The sequence below is a fragment of the Siniperca chuatsi genome, linkage group LG9 (genome assembly GCF_020085105.1).
Source record: "Siniperca chuatsi isolate FFG_IHB_CAS linkage group LG9, ASM2008510v1, whole genome shotgun sequence".
In the NCBI taxonomy this organism is placed as follows: Eukaryota; Metazoa; Chordata; class Actinopteri; order Centrarchiformes; family Sinipercidae; genus Siniperca; species Siniperca chuatsi.
Genome location: NC_058050.1, coordinates 6,080,877 through 6,101,962, shown reverse-complemented (window position 1 = coordinate 6,101,962; position 21,086 = coordinate 6,080,877). Strand labels below are relative to the sequence as shown.

The window sequence follows — 21,086 nt, the reverse complement described above, 5'->3', positions numbered from 1 at the left end:
ATATCTAGGATTTTTGGACAATGTATTTATCAATTATTTTACTGTAATATACTGCACAAGAGCATCTACATTTAACTGCAGCACTTCTGAACAAAAGTATTACAGATTTAATAATAACATGGAGGCTTATTGGACTTTTACCGCGCACATAAGACTAAAACTATTAAAATCTTAGAGGTGCTCCTCTTGAAGGGCTTCTGGAAGTTTTACAAGTCACCACCTTTCCAGCGGTGTTTGAAGCCCCGAAGCTTCAAATCTTTTTCGACAAACAGAAATAAAACATCAAAGCTTCATAAGGCTTAATTCACCCATCACTATTTTTAACAGAAAGCCTGAACTGAGAGTGTGGGGTGACAGATGTAGGCATTTACCGGAAGTGGGGTCTAATTTAAAACGCTATTGCGTTGCTTTATGGGAATTGTAGGCTCAAGCGTTTTTTGGCGCTTGACCCATAGGGATTACAATATAGGATATCTCAGCCTCAGCTGCTTCAATTTTGACCACTCTTTTAAAACGGAATCGTGTGAGTACCTTAGTTTGATGGGAGTGCAGAAATAAATGGAGTACCCCTTTAAATATTGTGTCCCGCAACCGCGCTAAGTGACTACATGCTATAGTTTACTTTGTCAAGGGGTCTTGATTGTCAATCCCAGCATTATTCACTGACTTTCAGAAAATTAATGATTTCAGCTCAAGCTAGTTTAGTTCTAAAATTTTAAGGCATGGCTGAAAAGGCTGTGGAGGTCCATGGTGGCAGTTTGTGGGAAGTGTGTTGCTTTTAATACAGAATCTCACCGTTTCAGAACCTAATATCAGATCAATAGTTTCGCGGTAGAAAAAGCTCATGTGTTCATCAAACATCAGCATGTTCAGCCCACTGATTGCCCACACATATACTCCAGGCCAGGTCTTTTTACAATGTCCATAAAAATACTAACAGTTAGCCTACCACCTAGGTAATCCGATGGGATTACAAGGCAGAGAAGATCTGCATCAGCAACCCAGATACTGCAGTTAACATAAACACATCATACAATCATTCCCTGCAGACTGGAGGACATTCGTCTACAAAAGCAAAGCTGTAATTGTGAATATTTTGAAGCCAAAATCTAAAAACGGAAGCTGAATTCAACGCAGTGCGTCGCACACTACCATTGTGTTCAAACATGACAGAGAACAAGATGTACCGACAAGGGAGTGTTGGGCATGTGTTCTGTTTGACAGACGTCTCGTTATAGCCAATAAGAGCGCCGAATCACCCAGAACGTGACAGGAAATACGCGGCACCGCCGCGTGATGGGTTTATATACGGTCAAGCGGAAGCGTTTAGGCGCCATTTCATTGCGGAGTTGCTCAGTGGTCTTTCAGTGGAAGTGCAGCGTCAACAGTGGTAGAAAAATTGGATTGTAATAACACTCCGCCTTCAGCCCGATGGAAGCGGCCGTCAACCCGCCTCACGACAGGTAAAGTCCGCAGTAATTTTGATCGATACTAACTTGAATTGAGTATATTTGATCGGCCTTGCAGGTCCAATGAAGATGGACTAACGGCAAATGTCATCATACTGTATAATGTTAGCTACCTTACTGTTACCGTTAGCCTCCCGATAACACCGCTAGCTTGTTAGCGTTAACGATCGCCACAGAATGACTTAGCTAGCTTTTACAGCAGATAATCTCATCATGACTTGCTTAACGTCTACTGAATTGCAGCTAAGTTTGTAGACTCGCCCTTTCTTTTAGCTTGTAGCTCCATTAGTGAGCTGGCACAAAGAAGGCAAATGACAGCTGCAGTCCCACCGGCTGCTCCCCGCCGGCTTTCTCTCAGTCGTGTCATTCATTGCTCAGGTACCCTGCTAAAGCTAATCCCTCACTGGTAATAAATATCATGTCCAATATGCTTCAAATACACAACATGTGCTAATCAAAAAGGTACCAGCCCTCAATGAACCGTTAGATATGTCCGGTATTGTTGCAGTCTGGTGACGCTAGCTAGCACTCTGTTAGCTTAGCGTCCAGCTCACAGTTCATGTGCCAGTGAACAAACGTCTGTATGCTGTGGCAAAATGACTGGGAACGACTGACAGGTTAATAGTTTGACATTTCCTAAAGCAGCACCGTTAAAGAAAGGTTTCGTGTTTTTGCTTTTTTCGCTGTCTGTCATTCGTGTGCTGTCATTGTGAGGCAGTGTTTACAAACAGTGAGGGCGGAGCGTCCAAACCACGCGATCACCAGCTGTTGGAATGTAAATCCAAGAGTCAGACTTTTCTTTCATTGTTTTGATTAAATAATAAAGACGGTTTATTGGCTCTACTGTGTGAGTACTGATGCCTTTCAGTAGAAGCAGAAGTTGATTCAATGCAAGTTGAAACAGCAACGCCACAAAGTGTTTACTAGTTAATAATAAAACAGTAGATCATAGAATAAAGAAACTCTGTAGGATTCTTTTAGCCCCCGAGTATTATGGTTATTCTGGTATAATATGATGCAATAGGCTGTATTTTAGCATTTTTGATAAAAGTTAATGACTTCTTATTTTATTGGACATAACCTAGATATTCATAATTCCTTAGAGGACAAAACACTGTTTATTTTTCTCAAAAGTGTTGTAATTATTAAAAATTTTTACAGCATAAAGCAATGCATTGTGTGTGTTTTTTAACACTGTCAAATGTTTGCCAGAGTTTGCCAGCATATAGATATTTTTTAAGTCTTGATTAAGCCATATTAGTGAGCTCTATGGCTCAAAAGGGAAAAAAATGGCAGGATTTGCTGTAATAAACTAATTCTGATGAGTAAGCAATGCTTACCTTTTCTCATGATTGCTGATGGTTTTGTCTTTGTGGTCCACTAAAAACCTAAACTTTGTATGTAACAGATCCTAAATTAGAACATTTTAACCATCAAGGCCCATAATTATTTTTATTTATTTATTTATATATATGTATGGTATTTCCAAAAGATCACAAAACATCTTAAGTCACTTTGACCTATTATTTTATTTATTCATTATTTGTTATGAATTCAGTACACAATGGCTCATGTTTTTCCTCAATGCTAATGTGCAGTTTAGCCGTTCTTTGTGTTGCTGGAATCCTGACTGATGTAGAAAATCAGCTCACAGGCTTTGCCACAGTTTGTGTGTCAGTGGGGCAGGTGTGTGTCCCGAACTCTGGGGTAAAATTTAACTTCTTCTAAATCTGGTTCATGTGCTCCGCTTAGAGGCAGGTGAAAAGGGGATGATGGGGTTTAGTGACATGGTGGCTTCATATGACTACTTGGATTTCTCGGGTCTATATAGGACATGGTCTGTGTAGCCAAGACTGAAGATGCTTATAAGTCGTAGAGCATTTTAAGATCTGCAAAGTCTTTCTTTTCTTTTACTTAACTCTATTAATTCCCGTTGGGTTGGAGTAATGGGCAGCTGTAGTGTCCAGGGACCGACTCCAATTATGAAACCACACTATTCATGCCATTCGTTCCTTTGTAAATAGGAGGAAACCAGAGCTCAGAGTTCTGGCCATTTGCTGTGTGTGCAAGGTTACTCTTTTGTTGTGGTTGTGCAGTGGCCTTGTGCTTCGGTGCAATTTATAAAAATAACAAAATTTTAAACAAAAGCTAATTACATCCGTTTGCTTTTGTTTTGTTTTTTTTAGAGAAGTGGCTGTAAGATTCAGTTTAGAATTAAACCATCTCATTGAGCATGGTGAGTGTCGAGGAGTTACAAAGAGATAAGCTCACTGGTTAGTGCTTTATTTTAGATGTCATGACAGTGTGAGACATTCAATTTAACGTAGAAAAGGTTTCAGTCGTAGTCATCTGGACACTGTTTTCAGAATCAAGACGTTTCGGCTCCCATCCGGAACCTTTTCTACGATCGAACACTCCTGGGCGAATGAGGGACTACACCGTCACATTCAATTTAACTTACCATTTCAGGCATGGAATTAGTGCTAAATCAAAGTATTTTTCCCATGATTCATAATATATTTATGAGGGGGAAAAAAGCTGTTTCCTATATTTATGTGGAGCTCAATGTGATGTTAGGATGTCTTATCACCCAGCCTTACTATAAGTGAATGTTGTTTTTTAGCTGGTGAGGACCCATGCGATGGCGGTTCCCATGACTGTGGTAAAAGTAGCAGCCTTTCGATAGAATCCTAGTTCCCTAGATGGCCGTTAGCTGACTGGGAGGGCAGAGCCATAGTTTCACTGGTCATGGGTTACGTGAATGAAGCATGTATAGGCTGCCCTCTTTGACATTAGCAGATATTTCATGAGAGCATGGGAGTGGGTAGCAGATTGATTAATCGATGGCTACATCAATAGGGGTGGCAAAAGTCATACAGCACAGTCAACTTAAAAGTACCAGTTCCTTCACTAGCAGGTCTCTCTCTCTCTCTGTCACACACTCCTTTTTAATTAATCTCTTATCAAATAGTGTAAAGAAGTGATATGTTGTTTGTCTTTTTCACTACTTTTACTGTATTGTTCTTGCAGTTATTCTTTATCATTCCATTAGAATCTTTTTCCCGTCCTCTTCCTGTCTCCTCCGCTCCAGCTCTCTGGTCGGGTTGTCCAGTGGCGGAATGGACCAACACAGCAGTTCGGGCAAACGCATTCGCAAGCCCTCCTTGCTGTACGAGGACTTTGAGAGCCCATCTCTGCCGCACACGATGCCCCAGGGTCCTCCTGTCCCACCACAGCCCCCAGTGAAGGATCCCAGCCGGCCAGGCCGCATGACCAACCAGCTGCAGTTTCTCCAGAGGACCCTGATAAAGTTTCTGTGGAAGCATCACTTTGCCTGGCCTTTCTACGAGCCTGTGGATGCCTACAGGCTTAACCTACCGGTGAGTTCAATAAAGACACTTTCACTTTCTACTTTCACTTTAGTTTTGTTGAGTTCTATTTATGTTTCTGCAACTCATGGTGATGCCTAGGCTCAGATGTTAAAGTAAAAATCCCAACAAAATGTTGTTTTTAGTTGATTTGCAATGTTCAAGATGCTCCACAAGCTATGGTTTTATTTTTCATAAAATCTCCATGTGTGTCTCACTCTTCTGTCACTCTGTCTATTATTCTGCCCTTTTCAGGATTACCATAAAATTATTAAACAACCCATGGACATGGGAACCATCAAAAAGCGTCTGGAGAACAACTTCTATCGGAGTGCAAGTGAGTGCATACAGGATTTCAACACAATGTTCACCAACTGCTACATCTACAACAAGGTAGGTTAAAAGGTAAAAAACAGATCTTTAACCATCATGTTTTTGTCCCTTTTTTAATTTCTCTCTTTCTCTTTCCTTAATAAGTTAGTCCCTCTGTACAGATTACATTTAATATTAGGTGGACAATTCATCACAGCAGGGATAATGCAGGGTTATATAAAGCTCAAGGCCGTTGGGTTAGATGTCCAAATGTAGATTTGTACCAACTTCTAACAAATCCTAGTTTGTTGTTTTAACTGACCTAACAAAACCTTTAGTTTTTATTGATGACCCAGGGGTAGGTGCAGACCCAGGAATTTTCTTAACATTGTGAGAGAGGGCAATTTTAAACCTTTTCTGTTTCATGAGAAAAGGCTCATCTAACACTTTGCAAACAGAAACTTGTCTGGGATACTCCTTACTCCTATCCTATGTACAGAACATGTGCTGACTTGCCTATATATTGTACGTGTGCTACAGCATAACTTGTGAGGCCAGATGGAAAATGAAAATGTCAAGCTGACATGAAAACAAATGACTACAGCATCTAGCTGTTGAGAAACATGGGGCTGCCCCTGGAAAATGTAGTGTAGATCTGGAGACAACTGCTCTGGAGATGTAAACAACACGACGTCTGTAGCACACCAGAGATGCTTACAATTATCATGCAACCGATTACAGTGATTGTGTGTGTGTGTGTGTGTGTGTGTGTGTGTGTGTGTGTGTTTTAGCATTAAACAACAATATCTTCTTTTAGGCTTTGATAGTACGTCTAAATCAAGTGTCATGGCCAGCGGTGTCTAAGTGGTAGTTGTAGAGAATCCCAAAAACTGATTCTGTCTCACCATCAGTTCCATCCGTTTATCACTATTTTTCATTTTGTTATTCATTTCATTTATCAGAAACACTGAAAAAACCCCAGAACAAGTTGCAAGCATTTGTGAAGTTGTGTCAAGCAAATGTTTGGTATTTAATGTATTGAAGTTTTCGTCTGTTGGAACATGAATCAATCAGCAAATTGTTAAAATGCTAATAAAATTGATTTACTGAAATAACATTTTTTCCCAAGAACAGTGTTTTTTTTTTTTTTTTTTTTTTTTTTTATACTGTTATGGTTTCTTTGCAGTGTGCTAATGTGTTTTTATAAATTGTTTTCTTGGCCAGCCGACAGACGACGTTGTGCTGATGGCCCAGTCCTTAGAGAAGATCTTTCTCCAAAAGGTGGCCCAGATGCCCCAGGAGGAAGTTGAGCTGCCTCCTCCAGCTCCTCGAAGCAAGAACAGCAGGGGAAGAGGTGGCAAATCTGGTGAGTTTGTGTCAAAGTCTTACAGAATTTGAATGAAGTTGTTTATATAGTTGTTGATATAGTTTATTACTAGATTCACCGGAAACTTTTTGTTATAACTACACAAATTGGACACTTTTTCAGTCTAGGGCTGCACCTAACGATCATTGTTTTATTGATTTTAATCTAACGATTATTTCTTCAATTAGTCTATAAATCTAATGACTAATTTATCAGTTATTCTAAAGATTTTTTTAATTAGTTATTACAAATGTAACAAAGTATGTATGGCAGGGCATTATTCTGCAATATATTACCCTATTTCTATTATTTCTGTTATTTCTTATGTTACCATTTTAATCACTTAGTTCAGCACCTTATTTTAGTGTTTACTCACAAACTACTTTAATCTGCCCCCACCCCCACCCCCCGCCCCCCAAACACACACACACACACACACACACACACACACACACTCTGCACAAACACACTCTTTCTGTTTCTCTCTCCCCATGTGTCTGCACTGTTGACTTTCTTCGTCAGCTCTGTTTTATAAAGTTGCCCAAAAAACAGTCGGTTTTCACAACAGCAGGTAAGCCACGTGTGGAGGAGGCTTGTTGTTAATGACGTCGCCTATCGAATCGATCGAAACCAACAGGTGCGCTTACAAGCTTTTACAAAACAACGGCAAAAGTAAGGCTACGTAAACAGGAGACTCTCTCTGTGTGTTTCTCTGAGGCATAGTGCAAGGGGAGATTGTGGGCGAGGGTTTTTAGCTGCAGCTTGTTCTCCGGGGGAATCCATGCTTTGACCAGGTGCAGCCATACTTCATTGCGATGCGCCGCACGATATGCAAATCGACATATTTCCGTAATCAATGATGTTGATGAATCGTCCCAGCAATATTTCAGTTTCATATCTGCATCTGGTATTGGCATTTTCTGTTCAAATTAATTACAGCCCAGCAATTATACAAAATGTTTTCCTGTTGCAGAAATTAGTCATGCATAAGTAGCATTAATGATGCAAGCCTCGTAAAAAGCCATGCGCTGTCTCCAGTGATAATAGACTTCCTCCAAACTAGTCACATGTAACTTTGTCACCAGGCATTCTGTAGCTGAGTTCTGTTACTAAAGGTGAATATACTGTATCTCTCAGCATCGAGGGCTCAGCAGGTGCCGGCAGTGTCCCAGTCAGCCTACTCCCCTTCTTCCTCGGACACTGGGGAGTCCATGCTGGCCAACTCTCCCCAGACTGTGCTGACTAAAAGCCTGCCTCCGGCTAACATCATGGGCCTACCCCCTACACAGCCCACAACTAAGGTAAAGACATAATACTGATAATGATAGCCTAATTAGCATTGTCTGTGTAGAAATTTCTGAAGTGGTTGTCTATTGCTGCAAAATATTTTGTATGTTCAGCATTTTTGTTGCAAAAAAATGTGTTGCATTATATTTGATAATATTGTGATCATAGTCTTCTACCCTCCTTTTATTTCTAGAAAAAAGGTGTCAAACGTAAGGCAGACACCACCACCCCCTCCACCATGGGCTTGACTGTGAGCATGTCAGGAGCAAACCACATGGTGGGCTTGGGGAAAGGAGGCCACGGGGGCCAAGTCCACGGGGGCCAAGTCCACGGGAGCCAAGTCCATGACACCTCCATGCACACCATCTCCTCCATGGGGGGTATGAGCTTGGAGACCCCACCTGGGATGGGCCTGGTCAGGAGCCCTGGAGGTCCTGTCCTGCTCCAGCCAATGATGGCAGGCACTGGACGCAGAGTGGGCAGCGGACGCCCCATTAAACCCCCCAAGAAGGATCTGCCTGATTCTGTCCAGTCTCAGCCCTCGAGGAAGGGCAAACTAAGCCCTCAGCTGAGGTACTGCAGTGGGCTGCTGAAGGACATGTTGTCAAAGAAACATGCTGCGTACGCCTGGCCTTTCTACACACCTGTGGACGCAGCTGCACTGGGACTTCATGACTATCATGATATCATTAAGTGTCCCATGGACCTCAGCACCATCAAGGTGACTTCTCACATGCTTTTAACTCGTGGAAAGAGAAATATATAAAAATCAATATAGCTCCTACTTTGTTACTGATTACATAGTAAAGTTATGTTGTTTCAGATCTCTTAATGTTAGAATGTCCTTTTTAAAATGTAACACACTGTGATGACGAACACAGAAGCAAGCAATGGGGCTGAAAATCTGTAAGATATTGCAAATCGTCAATTATTAAGAAATGTAAAAATCCCTGATAAAATTTGAAAACACTTCCAAAAAGTCTGGTTGAAGCACTAAAATTGTCCTTTCCTAACTCTTCATCAGAGGAAGATGGACTGCCGTGAATACAGGGACGCTCAAGAGTTTGCTAGCGATGTCAGACTCATGTTCTCCAACTGCTACAAGTACAACCCACCTGACCATGATGTTGTGGGCATGGCACGGAAGCTGCAGGTGAGCCTAACTCTTATTCTACTTCTCAAATAATCAGACTGAAATGAAAGTGCAGTAGACTGTGAGGAAACTCTTTTCTGTGACAGTTGTTAGTTTTTTTACTACCTTCCCCCTTTCTTACTCTTTGATTTGGGCTTTTTTTGTGCCCCAGGATGTGTTTGAGTTCCGTTTTGCCAAGATGCCAGATGAACCACATATGGATCACACGGCCATGTCAATCAGTGGCCATCCAACATCCTCGTCCTCCTCTTCTTCCTCCTCCTCGTCCTCATCTTCCTCTACCTCCGAGAGTGAGCCCAGCAGTGAGAGTGAAGAGAGTGAGAGCAGCCCCAACTCAGACAGTGAGGAAGAGCGAGCACATCGCTTGGCTGAGTTACAGGACCAGGTGTGCACACAAGTAAGACCTCCAATACTATTTATTTATCCATCTCCAGTCTCTTTTATTATGACATATGGATACAAAAACGATTTTCACAAAGATAATTTTTTTTTTTTTAATGTAATTTTCTAAACAGCTCAGAGCCATGCACGAGCAGCTGGCTGCCCTCTCCCAAGGCCCCATCATCAAGCCCAAGAAGAAGAAGGACAAAAAGGAGAAGAAAAAAAAGAAGAAGCTGGAGAAGCGAAGTCGAGGTGGCAGAAGCAGAGCTGGCTCTGAGGAATGGAAAATGCCCAGCAAAATACTGAAAAGCAAGTCTGCCAGAGCAGGTGGCTCCCAGGCAAAGAAAGCCCAGGGGAAGAAGAGTAACAAGAACAGCAAGTTAGTAGTAAAATAATTACCATGAAACTGTATCTCATCTCCACATCAATGTGGAGTTTTTAAAGCTTCACAATATGCAGTAAAATAAACATAATCTTGTATATTTACCTATTTAGAATATCAAGTAGCTGATACTAATGCGCTTTTGTCCTGACTGTATTGCTTCCTCTTGTTTCTGCAGGACCACAAAGAAGCCGTTCTACCCCCCAGTGGCCCCTTCCATGCTGCCGCACTACGACTCAGAGGAAGAGGAGGAGATCGTGCCCATGTCATACGATGAGAAGCGCCAGCTGAGCCTCGACATTAACAAGCTACCCGGGGAGAAGCTGGGTCGTGTGGTCCACATCATTCAGTCCAGGGAGCCTTCGCTGAGGGACACCAACCCCGAGGAGATTGAGATTGACTTTGAAACACTCAAGCCATCGACACTGAAAGAGCTGGAGCGCTACGTCATGACCTGTTTGAGGAAGAAGCCCCGTAAGCCTTACGCTGAGCAAGGTAAATGAAACGCCCACCGAGCTAATACCAGCATGTTTAATAATGTCTTGTACGTAGCTTTGCACACATTAACAAGTAATTAGCATTACTGATATTTTACGGTGACAGTTAATCAGTATCCAGCATGTGATGCAGCTGTCTTTTCTGCCATTTTTGGAGGAAGCACTTAACTTACGTGACTTTTGCAGCTAAAATGTATTTCACTGTGATTGGTTAGCTGCATCGCTTCCTACCCTCAAGCAACAATGCAACTCAAAGCAGCTTTGTAAGGCATAGTAGTAAACCAGTTTGTAATTTTGTTTTGCTTTTTAAATTTCAAATGAGTCAGTAATGACTGACACAGGGCCACCATTTGTGGTTTGTGGCGTGTTTCAGCTGCACGTCGGTTAACACAGAGCACAGACCTGCCAACATTTAGCCAATATATTTATCTTTTTGTATTTATATTTTATGCGTACAATGCACATTGATCAGCATCACTGTTAAGATGCCAGTGTTAGCTAAAAGGCAAATTTTCAACTGCTGTCCCATGGCCAGATGTTGAATTAGCCATTAAAACAAACATGGTAAATGGACTGTACTTATATAGCGCCTTTCTTGTCTTTCTGACTACTCAAAGCGCTTCAACATGTAAAATTGTGACAGGAGAAGGCAGACTTAAACAGGAAGCAGCTGAACAGAGGTTGAAAAGCTAAAAGGCAAGCGACATGCATAGTAGGAAATGTACAATGCAAGCAGTATTTAAAAAAAAAAAAAAAAAAAAACACATATTAAGCAGACCATCAGGGCATGACAACATATATTACATACATTACATCACAGAGGACATAGGTAGAACCATCAAGACAGTAATATGAGAAGAATAAGGGACACAATCTGACACAGACAGGAAGCCAAGCAAATGAGAAGGCTAGGTATGAAAGCAGGTCTGGTTGCTTTTTAACTATGTTATATGCAGAGGAACAGATCTACATTTTGATATCAAAGTTCGGTTTTCCCATGACTGGATTTACTAAAGAAACAAATGTTACCATAGTATTACACCAAATTGACAGGCATATAATGTTGTTTTCTCAGCCAGTTGTCCCCCTCCGTGTCTCTGAAGGGCTAGTTTTTCCTCCTGAGTAAACACTGCTGAATAAGCTCCTTAAGGTCAATACAGTGATGTGATGTCATGAAGCTAAGTTTCCCACATTAATGACTGTACTAGCTACGCTTATACTTAACCAATGGTAGCCCAATTTTTGCTACAGCTTGATAGGAAGAGCCAAGTCTGCTACTCAGAAAGCCAAGCTGCAGAATGAAGGTACAGCTCTTTTGGTCTCTGCTAAATATAACTGATGTGGAGGGTAAGTACAGTGTGTCATTGGGGTATCACACGGTTACATCTCATTACTAATGCTTGATTGAATTTGGCCCCCACTACCTCCAGAATTTCCTGGGAGAAAGTCCTGATGTTCCAAGACCACTCTGCTCCCCAAAACACCCTTAACACTAACTGTAGCTCACTTACGCCAATACACTAAAACACAGGTACCGTGTGGACCCCAGGTTGCTAACAGTGTTGTCATCTTTTCGTATGCAGCAACAAAGAAAGGCAGCATTGGCAAGTCTAAAGAGGAGCTGACTCTGGAGAAGAGGAGGGAGCTGGAGAGGAGGCTGCAAGATGTCAGCGGGCAACTCAATTCTGTCAAGAAACCTACGAAACCTAAAGGTGAGCTCACACATCCCTATTCTCTATGTACATGTCGTATGCACAACACATGCACCTCAGAATCAGGTTTATTGCCAAGTAGGGTTTTACATACAAGGAATTTGCTTTGGTAGTAGAAAAAAACAAGTACTGCACAAGTCAAGAATTATAAATATGAAATGGAAAAATATACAATTAAAAAATATGAAACATTTATCTGTTTTTTAAAATGAAAAGAGCTGTACAGTGTTTGCAACAAAGAGGATGGAAAATGATTGACCAAGGAATATGCAAAGATTCACAGTATAAAGTATAAAGAACATGTGCAGTGTGCAGAGATAATGGGCAAAAAATGTTTAATGTAACGCACTGAGTCAGACCGTCGATGTTGTTATTTAGATGTAAACTATTTCTTGATTGTTTGTCTTTCATAAAACATTTTACAGGGTACATTAAAAGTTCTCTTCTTTTTCGTCTCTGCCTGGTGTATCCGTAAAACTCTTATTTATTTACTCGTACTTATTGTTGTGTCCTCAGTGGAGAAGCCCAGCGCTGTGGAGGCTCACACCCAGCCCTCACGCCTCAGTGGCAGCAGCTCCAGCTCCGACTCATCTTCCTCCTCCTCCTCCTCCTCGTCCTCAGACACCAGTGATTCAGACTCTGGTTGAGATCCTTAGCACCGGCTAAGAGAGAAAACACTAATAACTCAGGGACTTGGGCTGGCCCAGGACACAACACACCCTGAAACAGTAGTGGGCTGAGATATTGGATACCATGGCGAAAAAAACACTCCAAGTGGACTAAAATGTAGAATGTGGGACTGAGGGATGTGAAACAACGTCTCTGTGGATAATCGTAGAACCCAAACACTAAATGCCTTGGTTTCCCTGTCCTCCCTGTTGTAAATACTTGTACAAATTTATGTTTCTTTTATAAAGAAGAATTTTATGGTGATCCCCCAAAGAGGGAAGTGGAGTAATAAAAAAGGATGTGGATAGACGGGCCTTACTCCAAATCTGCTTTGGCTGGCCTTACGCTGTGTCCTCTGTGGTGAGGGAATTGGAAGAGTGTTTATTTGTTTTCTTCACCCACATTTCCTCAGACGTGACTGGAATTTGAACCAGCAACCTTTTGGTCACAAGCCTTGCTTTTTTAACATCAGGCCTTCTGCCACGCTTCATTTTAGATCAACCCCTAGACTCAGCCTTAATCATCCAGATTGTTAATAACGCTTAGATTTTTTTGGAAAAATACAATATTGTTAAGGAGCTCTAAGATTCCTTCTCATGTTCACAGGTCTAAGAGCTGTTGAGCAGTAAATAAAAACAAGCCTCTGGTACCTGCCAGGTCAGAATTTGAAGTTGGTTACAGTTTGAGTTCTGGATCATTTCTCTTTTATGTTTACACACATTGCAGTTAAATCTCAGTTTGACATTGAGCTTTATGCTGCAGTCTGTTTTACAGCCTGTAGTTCTTGTTTTTTGAAAACAAAGTCGTTCATTCAGTAGTACAGTATAGAAATGGCTTAACATACTGTAATTACAAAGTTTACAATTAAGTAACATACTCATTCAGTTTGTATTGATTTTGATGGCTGCTCTATTCTCCAAAAAAGCCCACCAGCCATTTTAAGACTATTCTTATAAATATGACACTAATTGAAGTACTGTCTTCAGTATTTTGAAATCAGTTCTTACTGTTCAGCTTTGTTGTTCTCAACATTTCTCTTCATCGCATCAAACTAACTGAAGTGTGCATCTATTTCTTAAGAGCTGAACACAGGCTGCTGAATGTTATCTGGTTGTAGTGCAGGTTTCTAATTTCAACATTAATCTGAACATGTAAAGTATTGCATTACTGTTTCTTGAAGACATCGGTAGCACTTGAAAATTTCTTAAAGAAATATTTTGGCTGCTCTGCACTTACTGGAACAAATGGTGTTGACTGAATAAGCTGAATAACGCTACAAGTAAATAAAGATTAAAGAATCTTTATTTAGACATAAAGAGACAAAGTCCTCATAGTCATGCATAGTTGAAGCTGTTGAATGTTCAGTGAAAGAATATATGCTTGTATATTACTGTATTTGCTGTTGCACAAACTATTGTATTCCTGCTGTTCAGTCTTTTGTTTTGTTTTTTTCAATTACCTTGTTTGCTTTTTTACATGTTGTTATTTCTCATTCCAGTTAACTGTCTTAGTTGTTTCCTGAAGAGAGTTCACATGAGCATTGCTGCCTCTGGTCAAGCAGGTTGTTGCCTCTCAGAAGCGTACCTTTCATTTGGCAAGTGTGTTTATTAAAATATTCTCTTCTGTAGAAAGAGTTTGTGTTTTGTCTGGCTGTCTGTTTTTTTTAAATCTCTAATTTTAACACCTTTTGTTTTTAAACTCTTGGTTGGACAACACAAGCAATTTTAAAACAGTATTGGCTCTGGGATTTTGTGATGGCCTTTTTTCCCCACAATTTTCTGTAATTTTATAGGCTAAACTGCTAATTAATTGAAAAAAGAATCAGCTAATTAATCAAGATGAACAATTGTTGCCTTAAAGCTGACACTGAGAATTTATGGAAGTCAGGAGCACAAATTACCCCTCATTATTGTGATTTTGTTTTAAGTACTCGATTTCTATACAAATATATATATATAAAATTGCAATATCCTGAAGTGTGATAGGACATAAAATGAACAGAGCATTCTATATCTTTAAAAACACAAGATAATCTGCGTAAACTTGGTATTAAGATTAAGTTTATAAAAAAAAAAAAAAAAACACAACCGAGATGGGTCCAACTTGGTATGTTTTCTCTACAGGCGGACATACTGTGATTGTGACTCTCCTCCACTAGGTGGCAGCAGTTACTCATGTTAAAACCTGAGTTACATCTTCCTTCAGTGTTTTCAAGGTGGAAACATTGTTGTCACTATGTTCCAAGCACTGATTGGTTTGTGTTGTAAGGAAGTCATCTCAGCATATGAATCCAGTAGTGTCACTTTGATGTGTGGGAGGGACAAGATGCAGCCAATGAAACCTTCTCAGTTTGTTTTTTGGAGTACCTGACATACAACACGACGATGAATCTGTTCCCAGTGCTGCTGGTTATTTGTCTTCCAAAATACAGTCAAGGTACGTTTTTGTAAAAGTACATCACTCATGATTGTAAGGAGGCATTAAGAGTTTTTGTAAGCCTGTTCAAAATGAAGAAAAGTAAGTTCATTACCACATTGAGGATACAGTCTTTGGTGATTCAAGACATACCATTACATTTTGATCAGCTTTGTTCCATAACCACCTTTTTTTTGTCTGCTTCTGCATTGAAAAATGGCCCTATTTTCTTTTTCTTCATCTTTCCATTTATGGTAACTACTATATTTTGCAGGCCAGCTACATTTTTACAATAGAAATCATCATGGTTGGTTACCTGCCAGTGTGGCTGATGGAGCCAAAAACTTAGTAGCAGCTTGGATGACGTCCGGATTTGCTCACATAAATAACTTTAAGCAACTTGAGTGCACATTGCAAACACCATTATGTCTTGTCATATGTTTTTAATCTTTTCCAACAAACTGCAGGTAAACACTTGCTTCGCTTTTTGACTTTCTGTCAAAGAGACGTGCCAGGAAACGGCCAGTATGACATTGAATTTGACGGCGATCAGCTCCTCTACGTTGACCCTGTCACCTATCAGACAGTCCTGCGTCTGCCAGAGTTTGCAGAGCAGTGGACCCCTGATCCTGGACTGGCCCAAGACACATATGTGTCCCTGGGTACCTGCCAGTACAACATCCCACGTGCCATAAAGGGAGAAAATAATCCTCCAGAGATCATAGGTGAGGTAGTTGAAACACTGAGTTTGTACTGATAATATGAGTACTTATAAAGATATTACTGACTCTGTGAGCCACAGAGCTTTGGAGTCCTGACTGTCACCTTTAGTCAGTGGTGGAAGAAGTAATCAGCAAAATGTACTTAAAGTATCAAAACTAAAAGTACTCTTTCTGCAGAATAATGTCCCCTGTGACTGATATATTATTATATATGGCATTATTAGATTTTTAATACTGATGCAACAATGTATAAGCAGCATCTTACTGTTGTTGCTGGTCGAGGTGGAGCTAGCTTTAACTACTTTAAGTACAGTTGGTAGTTTAGTTCAGTGGTGAGAGGAAAGAAAGATAAAGCCAAGTTCTGCTACAGAAATGTATCTTCATATATTGGACTTGGTCTAATCCTTGTTTTTGTTTTAAAAAATATTGGATCAATTCAAACAGTTATTTAAATGAAACCATGTGAGAAGTTTAGAGGAGAAATCTCTTTTTGATGGAAATTCTAACAACTGAAGACATCTGAAACGTGACAAGGAGCCCCAAGTCTGCTTTTTTTGTGAGAGGCCACAAGCCAAAATCACTGGGACCCACTGGTTTAATCTTTAACAATGTGTTGAGTTCTATAAATGTATGTAAAAACGTAACTAGTAACTACAGCTGTCACATAAATGTAGTGAAGTAAAAAGTACAATAGTTCCCTTTGAAATGTAGTGGAGTAGAAGGGGAAAGTAACATAAAATAGAAATACCCAAGGAAAGTACAAGTACCTCAAAATCATACTTAAGTACGGTACTAAATGTACTCAGTTAGCCTTTAGTCTTGGAACCAGGATTGAGGAATGGTCAGAAGATCCCTGTCTGAGGCTCTGAAGTTACAAATAAAAGCTGTTAAATGACAAGAACACAACAAACATGAGTCATGCTGCTGGGTTAATTTTTCCTAAACTGAAACTAGATTATAGCCTAATCCCAAGAACAAAAGTCAGTGAAACTACTACAGTGTAATGGGAGCAACAGTAAGCTGTGTTGTTAAACACGAGTTAATGAGAGGTGCTCTGGTATGTATTCTTAAAAGAAGAACAGGTACCAGCAGGGACAATGCCTGTGAGGTGCAATTAACCTCTCTGGGTGTATAATCATGCATGTATTGTCAGTGCAGGTAAAAAGCATGTGTCACTGTTCATTGTGTAGCTCTGCACTGGGGAGTTTACATTAATTAGCATGCGTTCTATAGTACTGGTATGCGTAGCTATAGCAGTCTCCCTCTAGTTATGAATGAATTACACAAACATTATCTGGAGGATGCAAATGCTTGTATTACTTCATATCTGTCATTTTAGTTTATTTGAAACTTTGTTTGCCATGTCACAGAAATCTCAAAAATGTTTTTGTTTTGGGATGATAAAAGCCACAGCCCATAATTTAGCATTTGAAACATTATCAAGGTTGGACATAGAGAATCTTTTAGTGCCACTTAATATTTTTCAATGACTTTAAAGCGGCTAATCAATGTTTTTATAATAACAACATATCAAATGACAATGTAAAAACAATATGAACAGAGAATGTACAGAGAATTATCACCTGAATCTGCAGCTCCCCTCGGCTTTATGAAGCTTTATAGTGAGTTTCAGCTCATTGTTTAGCTGTCCGCCTGCAACTTTACTGTTTTGGTTGACTGTCACCGCTCTCATAGTGTCGTTCTCTATTTTCAGTGATTGGGTGTATTGGCCATGGAGTGTAACTTTATCTTTCTCTGTCAAACATCAATCCATCCATCTACAGTCAGTCCCACCTCCCTGATCTACCCAAAGCAGGAGTTGGAACTTGGGGCCCCCAACACCCTCGTCTGCTTTGTCAATGACTTCCATCCGCCTGTAGTCGACATCACCTGGACCAGGAACGGGCAGCTGGTGGACCAGAGTCAGGTCAGCCAGACTCAGTACTACTCCAATGGTGACTTCAGCTTCCGCATCTCATCCTACCTGGACTTCACTCCGCAAGAGAACGACATCTACTCCTGCAGCGTGCACCACATCAGTCTGCAGGTGCCTCTCACCAAGTTCTGGGGTAGGTCAGTCATAATATGATGAGTCAGTGGGTGTAAAAGTAACAGAGGGGATGTTTTTTTGGTGTGAAACAGAATAGCAAAGGGGTGAAGATGATGCACTTAAAAATATACCCAAGATATGTATGATATTGAAATTTTGACAGATATTCAATAACCATTCATTTAGATACATATAGATGAGCACAAATGTCAACTGAAATGTGTAAAACGTGACAATTAAAAAAAATGCATTCACATTTTTAGCCGTGCTAGCGGTGTGGATCTAGGGATGGCAGTGTCAGCGTGCTGGTTGGTCGTTTTTTAGCTAAATGTTTTGATGACTATTGGACAGCTTTGCCATGAAATTTGGTTAAGTACAGACGTCCCCCTCAGGATGAACTGTAATAACTATGGTTATACCTTCATTTTTCATCTAGTGTCATCAAGTCAAAATTCCACGTTGTCCAATACGTGGAATGTTGGTTTATGACCAAATACATGATAAAACTAGAAGGGCACTCGGAGAGGGCAGACCTCTGCCAAGGACAAAAGTCCAGTCTTCTATGATATGCAAATCTGCAAGTGCAACGACTATATATGTCTGGATATATTTCCAAAACTATTAGAATTACACTGTCAAACAAGTGCGCTGAGGTTGTAACAACAATAACTGCGGACAAAGCAGGAGGAAATAAATTTAAAAAAAAAACAAAACTTTAGTTGGCGCCAACTCGAGTAAAAGTAGAAAAGCGATACGTTATCTTCACTACAAAATAATTTGTATATATCCGCCAAGTGATTCAGATGTGCTCCAAAATTTAACGGGTTCCTCCTTTGCCCATGCTACACCCTTCCACCAAGTTTCATGAACATCGGGCCAGTAGTTTTTCCGTAATCCTGCTGACAGACAAACGGCACCAAAGTACAGCCTCACAGGGCTGCTAGCATGGCTGTAGACTTATTTTAGTCTTTTTTTTTTAATACTATCTGTCTGTCTGTCTGTCTAGCTATTTATGGGTTTTGTTTTATTATGACAGTTCATTGTTAACTTTATCCGTTCAACATTGGATAGTAGCTCACCTTTGAACTCACAACAGAAATAGCCGTTATAGCTAAATAAACAAAATAAAGCCACAGTTTTACACTTGAAATTAACAAATGAAGAATCCATATGTCAGATAAATGCGATTTATTGGGTGTATGTTCTGATAAGTTAACTGATAAATTGTGCATCTGTAATACAAAGTAGGGCTTTAGAGATCCAGGTGATAGATGGTAATGTGGGACTTTTGTTAAATATTACACGTCAGCAAGAGCTACTTGGCAGGATATTATTGGCACAAAATGTTTGCTACAGGTAGCTTTAGTAAAGACTGGCATTTTTTGTGAGCAAAAACTCACATCAGAAAGCTCTCATGCTATCTATCTGTGTGTGTATGTGTGTGTTTTTTCCCCCACAGAGGCTGAACATAGACACATAGACCAGCAGGTTGTAGAGACAGCAGTGTGTATTTGTGGTGTGATCCTGGGGCTGATTGGAGTTGTCACAGGACTCTGGTTCATCATGAAAGCCAACAAGTCCTGCCAGGCGTAACACGCATCAAGACAAACACCTGAATTTCAATGTCAGATGTGTGATCTTTTTTCCCTTGTGTTTTTCCTCTGGGAGTGAGATGGAGTGAGATTTCTTTTTGTCGCCATCATAGTTTCCTTTTTTTTTTACACCTGCAATGTTTTATGTTGTCTGTGTCTGTTTTTTCCCCCCATTTCTGCAACAACACTGAATCTAAACCTGAGCTAAAAAGACATCAGTTAAAGTAATAGTTCAACATTTTGGCAAATACGCCTTTTCACTTTCTGGCATGAGAAGATTAATTCCACTCTAATGTCTGTACATACAGTATAAGGCTACAGCCAGGAGACAGTTAGCTTAGTTTAGCACAAAGATTGGAAACAGGGGGAAACAGTTAGCCTGGCTCTGTCCAACAGTAACAAAATCTACCTACCAGCACCTCTGAAGCTCACAAATTAGAAAGAAGTATTCTGGCACAAACTGCGAATTGTTAACGGTGAAACAGACATAACGAGTTGATTAGTGAGCTTTAGAGGTGCAGATTTTGTTTTAGGCTCCTGGCTATAGCCTTATATTTTACAGACAGATATGAGAGTGGTGTCAATTCTTCCCATCTAACTCTCTGCCAGATAGTGAATTTCCCAAAACGTCAAACTATTCCTTCAAGAAACAGAGGGATCCTTACTTTAGGCACCAGTTACTATTTCTTAATTAGCTTGAACACATGTACACAGTTGACTCTATCCTTTAAAAGAGTTGAGATTATCGACTGATGACACAGATAGTTTAACACATTTTCTTCCATTTTACAGTAGAATGTATTTATTTTTCTAACAATATATTAAACAATGCAGATGCTTTACCCATGTTTCAGCATATTGTAGCACAGAAACAGGTTTGAAGCTTATTGTGTTTGTCATGTACAAATAAAGCACATGGAGGAAAGTTGAAAATGTCTGTTCCTGTATGTTGTACTGCATGTCAGAGTACATGCAAAACACATTCAATTCCCTTACTTTCTTGCTTGTGTGTTTATTAACCCTTCAACACATCAGCCTGTGTGATCACTGGCACATTCACAAAGTCACCATCAATTATCACAGCACCGACCAAGCTTTTGGGCAGATTGCTGGTCCTTCAGTGACGGCCTGACGCAAATGATCAGTAAATAATGTTTGTCACATCTGCTTGCTTGTGTTTTAATACTGGCACAGAATGGCGACGCTCCAGACTGCCTCTCATCTCTGGTGGGTTTATTTGGCTTGGGCCTGAATCTAATTATTTTCACTGTGATTGATAAGATAGCTGCCGCATTTTAATGTGGAAGTGTGTGGAGCCTCTGAGGGATGAATCTGAGATCTCAAACACTGAAAATACTGCAGCTTTGATTTTGCAATAAAAGTATATATTCAGTGGTGAAGAAATAATTCATACCATGGACTCTGTCAGTCAGTAGGATTAAGATTGCAACTGGGCTCAGATGATCAGCAGAGCAGAGAGAACAAATGCTGAATGATGAATAAGTGTAGAGAAATGGCAGTGCTGAGTTCCCCAATAATAGGTGTGGCATTGCATGGGAAGAGTAGAACTAGACTGACCACATTTCTGTTTTTTTCATTTACAGGTACTTGTGGTGTAGAGAATGATCTATTAAATCATTTTAAGCATGACAACAATACCCCAGCTATGACAAAACCTGAAAGACCTGTTCATTTCAGCACTTCCCTTACA

The 21,086-nt window shown here is 40.2% G+C and overlaps 2 protein-coding genes across 3 annotated transcripts; both read left to right on the top strand.

Annotated features, from left to right (window-relative positions):
* Positions 1-1,305: 1,305 nt before the first annotated feature.
* brd2b (bromodomain containing 2b) lies at positions 1,306-14,230 on the top strand. Of its 2 annotated transcripts, XM_044207754.1 has the most exons (12): positions 1,306-1,463; positions 4,561-4,849; positions 5,093-5,230; positions 6,374-6,515; positions 7,653-7,816; positions 7,996-8,523; positions 8,827-8,955; positions 9,107-9,352; positions 9,471-9,715; positions 9,897-10,213; positions 11,799-11,927; positions 12,444-14,230. In XM_044207754.1, exons 1-12 carry the CDS (start codon positions 1,432-1,434, stop codon positions 12,572-12,574), a joined length of 2,490 nt encoding a protein of 829 aa, XP_044063689.1. In that variant the 5' UTR covers positions 1,306-1,431; the 3' UTR covers positions 12,575-14,230. The 2 variants fall into 2 exon arrangements, with proteins under 2 accessions (XP_044063689.1, XP_044063690.1); XM_044207755.1 differs by lacking the exons at positions 1,306-1,463; positions 4,561-4,849 and having other exon boundaries at positions 5,118-5,242.
* A 137-nt stretch (positions 14,231-14,367) lies between these two features.
* LOC122881496 (H-2 class II histocompatibility antigen, A-U alpha chain-like) lies at positions 14,368-21,017 on the top strand. The gene is made up of 4 exons (XM_044207757.1): positions 14,368-15,032; positions 15,479-15,736; positions 17,518-17,802; positions 19,243-21,017. Exons 1-4 carry the CDS (start codon positions 14,981-14,983, stop codon positions 19,374-19,376), a joined length of 729 nt encoding a protein of 242 aa, XP_044063692.1. The 5' UTR covers positions 14,368-14,980; the 3' UTR covers positions 19,377-21,017.
* The last annotated feature ends 69 nt before the right edge of the window (positions 21,018-21,086 follow it).